The sequence below is a fragment of the Gossypium arboreum genome, chromosome 8 (genome assembly GCF_025698485.1).
Source record: "Gossypium arboreum isolate Shixiya-1 chromosome 8, ASM2569848v2, whole genome shotgun sequence".
NCBI classification, from domain to species: Eukaryota; Viridiplantae; Streptophyta; class Magnoliopsida; order Malvales; family Malvaceae; genus Gossypium; species Gossypium arboreum.
Genome location: NC_069077.1, coordinates 24,783,483 through 24,787,751, shown reverse-complemented (window position 1 = coordinate 24,787,751; position 4,269 = coordinate 24,783,483). Strand labels below are relative to the sequence as shown.

The window sequence follows — 4,269 nt, the reverse complement described above, 5'->3', positions numbered from 1 at the left end:
TAAAGAATATGAGCTAAGTCTACAACTGTACATATAATACAAGACTAATAATTGAATTTAACAGAACAAATTTAACTTCTACTATTTTGTCCAAGACTAAAATTTTAAAATTCAAAAAGTATAAGGACTAAAATTGATCAATTTAAAGTGTACAGAACTAAATTTGATTATATTAAAGTATAAGGATTAAATCCATAATTTTTGCATAGTATAGGGTCTAATAACAAAATTAAACCTATAGTTTACCTCTAGCCTCGACTTGCCCCACATAACCAAACTTTTTAAAGTCATTAAGAAAGTTTCATTTGACCTTAATACATAAACCAAAACGACATGCAATTCCACCCTTGGCCTGCCCTTCTTAATTTGGTCTATTAGCTGATAAAGGATCGATCCTGGTTTGGTCGAGGTGGAGAAGTTTGAAGGGGCTTTGAGCTTAGCAATGTTAGGTATAAAGAAGAAATACTATGTTAAACAAGAATTGGACTATGACAAGCCCTCCATCCATGGAAGAATAAAAAGGAACAATAATAATGATCAGAACCATCAAACCGGTTTCTGTCTTATGTCCATGTTGGAGTTACAAAAACCCATTATCGATACGCCTTGTTGGCCTGTCAAGAAGGCGGCGGCTTCCACTATCATAGCTGTCTTTCTCATTACCGTTCTGATGGTTTCCGTTGGTTGGCTTGATATTGTAAGTCTTGCACAACCCTTAATTATATATATGTATATGTATACGTATGTTTATAGCTGTTTTTTTTTTTTCTATGTAGTCCTTTTCAGCTTCGTATCAAAATATGGGCGTGGGTTCCAAATCAACAACGGCAAGACACAAGCCCGAGTTCCCACTAGAATGTTCCACTGAAAACCAGACACAAACATGTCGGAGGGACTATCCTACCACCACCGGTATTCCACCCATGAACACATCAAAAGTTGAATGCCCGTCGTTCTTCCGATGGATCCATGAAGATTTACGGCACTGGAAGCAGACAGGGATCAGCCGAGACATGATCGAGGGGGCACGCAAGACGGCGCATTTCAGGCTGGTGATAGTGAAGGGCAAAGCATACGTAGAGAAATACAGGAACTCGATACAGACCAGAGATAAGTTCACTTTGTGGGGCATATTGCAGCTTCTAAGGATGTACCCTGGAAGGTTGCCGGACTTGGAGCTGATGTTCGATTGTGATGATCGGCCGGTGGTTCGTTCAAGGGATTTTCAAGGTCCAAATGCCCGACCACCGCCGTTGTTTCGGTATTGTGCTGATGAATGGAGCTTGGACATTGTGTTCCCAGATTGGTCCTTCTGGGGCTGGTAATAATGGATTAATTTACAAAATATATACGATTACTTTTCTTTCTAGTGTTTATGAAACTAAAGAGTGTGAAATGGTTAATTTGTTATTAGGGCTGAGACAAATATAAGGCCATGGAGAAATGTATTGAAGGAGATAAAGAAGGGCAACGAGAGGAGGAAGTGGAAGGAAAGGGTGCCTTATGCTTATTGGAGAGGGAACCCCAGCGTCGCCCCTACCAGGAAGGACCTTATGAAATGCAATGCTACCGACAAAAATAACTGGAACACCCTCCTATACGTTCAGGTCAGTCAAAGATTTTACCATTTTCTCCCTTCTAAATGTGTACTGTCATGGAAATTTCCTTCGGTTGTGTTCCACCGCTAGATGCGCATTGCTTCCGTGTTAAAGCGGAAAAAACAACATCCTTTTCTGTATTGGGAAAATTTTAGTCCGTATTGATCTACCAGTTCGTCCTGATAGTATCCGCCGATGCATACTATTTATGTATTAGTCAAAAAGGTAAACACATTTAAAATATAAAATTAAAATATAATACAAAAATTCACCCGATTATAAACACATTTAAAATATAAAAATTAAAAATAATACAAAAATTCACCCGATTATAAAATAAAAAAATCCTTACTCATCATCTAACTTCTTTTATAAAAAAAAAACTTCACCCTTCGAATTTTTTCCTTGTTAAATTTAAATTTAAATTTATTGAATGGTGAATTTTATATATGGAGTTTATTAACAAGTATTTTATATAATTAATGAATATTTTATATTTAAAATATATTCAGTATCATTTATTTTATATTTATTAAAAAATATCGATAAATGTAAAATAATATTCTAAAATAGACCAATAACAATATACTAATTTTAATAAAAATGATGCGTTCACCGATGTGATACTGGCTATCTAGGAAATTTCTCAATGGTGATATTTATATTTACAAATGGTTGAATTATTTGGCCGGCCTTATATTATAGAGTAATTAATGAATACAATTATAAATTGGGGTAAAAGGTAAAGTTCTAAATAAAAATAACTTTACATACTAAAAATATTGATTTGTGTCTTTAACTGATAAAGCATATTTACAATGTTTTTAAGTGACTAAAAAAAAAGTGTTGGATCATGGATGAAGTAATAAGATATAGTGTGCTTCAATGAAAAAAGGTAAATTTAAATATTAAAAATAATATTATAGGGATGAAAGAAAAAAATATGAATTTTAAATGATAATAACTAAATTATTCACTTTTCTTTTATTGTATCATTATAAAAGTTGCATTTTTCTTTAAAGTTTAAGCTTATTTTGCAGTTTTACCTATGAGCTGCGGAAATAAATTTATCAAGCTCCTAAACCTATAATATAGGGACCTATCAGGAAATTTTACCATGTAGAGATACAGTCCTTGTATTGTTAATTTTGTTATATGTTTTATTCCAGGATTGGGACCGAGAATCTAAACAAGGGTTCAAGCAATCAAATCTAGAGGACCAATGCACCCACAGGTAATCATTAAACAAATGGAGAAAATTGAAAATAAAGTCAAACGGTATGTTTACTTTAGTTTTGGTTTGATTTTATTTGATTCGTGTTTCGATTTATAAGTTAGAAAAATTGGGATTATTCAAAATTAAAGTAAACTTTACTTTTTATTATTTAATTTATAATGAGCTTTACTTTTTTTATAGTATAAAAATAAATATTTTATATTTAATTTAGTGAAAATAACTTAAAATTAGTATATAAAATTTTGTATTTTTAAAAGTTTTAAAATAGATGAATTGATCTGATTTGAATTTTATGTTTTATATTCCATTTGATTTCAATTAAATGCTACAGATATAAGATATATACGGAAGGATGGGCGTGGTCTGTAAGCGAAAAATATATCCTAGCTTGTGATTCAATGACCTTATATGTAAGGTCTCGTTTCTACGATTTCTTCATCCGAGGCATGCAACCATTGCAGCATTATTGGCCCATTAGTGAAAACACCAAATGTAAATCTCTCAAATTTGCAGTGGAATGGGGCAACATTCATCCTAAAAAAGTATTTCTTTATTCTAAAACTTTGTATATATATCAAGAAAATGGGAGTTTTTTTTTTTTCATTTTTAAAATTTGTTTAGGCACAGGCAATTGGGGAGGCTGCTGGGAAATTCATACATGAGGATCTAAAGATGGACAATGTGTATGATTACATGTTTCATTTGCTAAATGAATACGCCAAGCTCTTGAAATTCGAACCGACAGTTCCTCCGGGATCAGTCGAGCTGTGTTCGGAAACAATGGCTTGCCCGAGAACCGGTACGTGGAAGAAGTTAATGGTAGAATCCTTGGTGATGTCTCCCAGCGATGTAACCCCATGCGGTATGCCTCCACCTTATGAACCCCAAGAGCTGCAAGACTTTCTAGAAACAAAGGCTAATTCAACGAGGCAAGTGGAGATGTGGGAAAGCCAATATTGGCTTAGTCAATATTAAAAGCAACGAAAATGCTGAACTTTTGGACCTCAAGAGGTGGTCATATGCACTAGTTTTGGGATTTTTTATTAATTAAAACATCCAAACCTTTTTTTTTTTCCCAGTTGAATAGAGCAATAATCACATTGGCACATCTCTTATATAATATAAAAATTCACAACTTGGTTTAACAAAATTAAATACATAGGTGATAAAGTAATTTACATAGAATAAAATACAAAATCTTCCATAATGTTGACTACAATTCAGGATACATAATAGCGAAAACTGAAAAACAAAGCGAACTCCTAATATATATATATATATATATACTTGAGATATATAAGATATTCTCAAGTTTATATTCTTTTTTAAAAACCGCCATCTTATAAATATGAATTTTTTACAAGAAGACCAATAAGGAAGGAGATAAAGAGGAGAATGTGGAGGTTCTGAAGGCCGATTTATCCTGACAGGGTT

General features: G+C 32.9%; 1 protein-coding gene across 1 annotated transcript; it reads left to right on the top strand.

Annotated features, from left to right (window-relative positions):
* Positions 1-275: 275 nt before the first annotated feature.
* On the top strand, positions 276-3,913 carry LOC108468018 (uncharacterized). Its single transcript, XM_017768870.2, has 6 exons — positions 276-697; positions 777-1,321; positions 1,415-1,607; positions 2,768-2,832; positions 3,167-3,377; positions 3,457-3,913. Exons 1-6 carry the CDS (start codon positions 443-445, stop codon positions 3,808-3,810), a joined length of 1,623 nt encoding a protein of 540 aa, XP_017624359.1. The 5' UTR covers positions 276-442; the 3' UTR covers positions 3,811-3,913.
* The last annotated feature ends 356 nt before the right edge of the window (positions 3,914-4,269 follow it).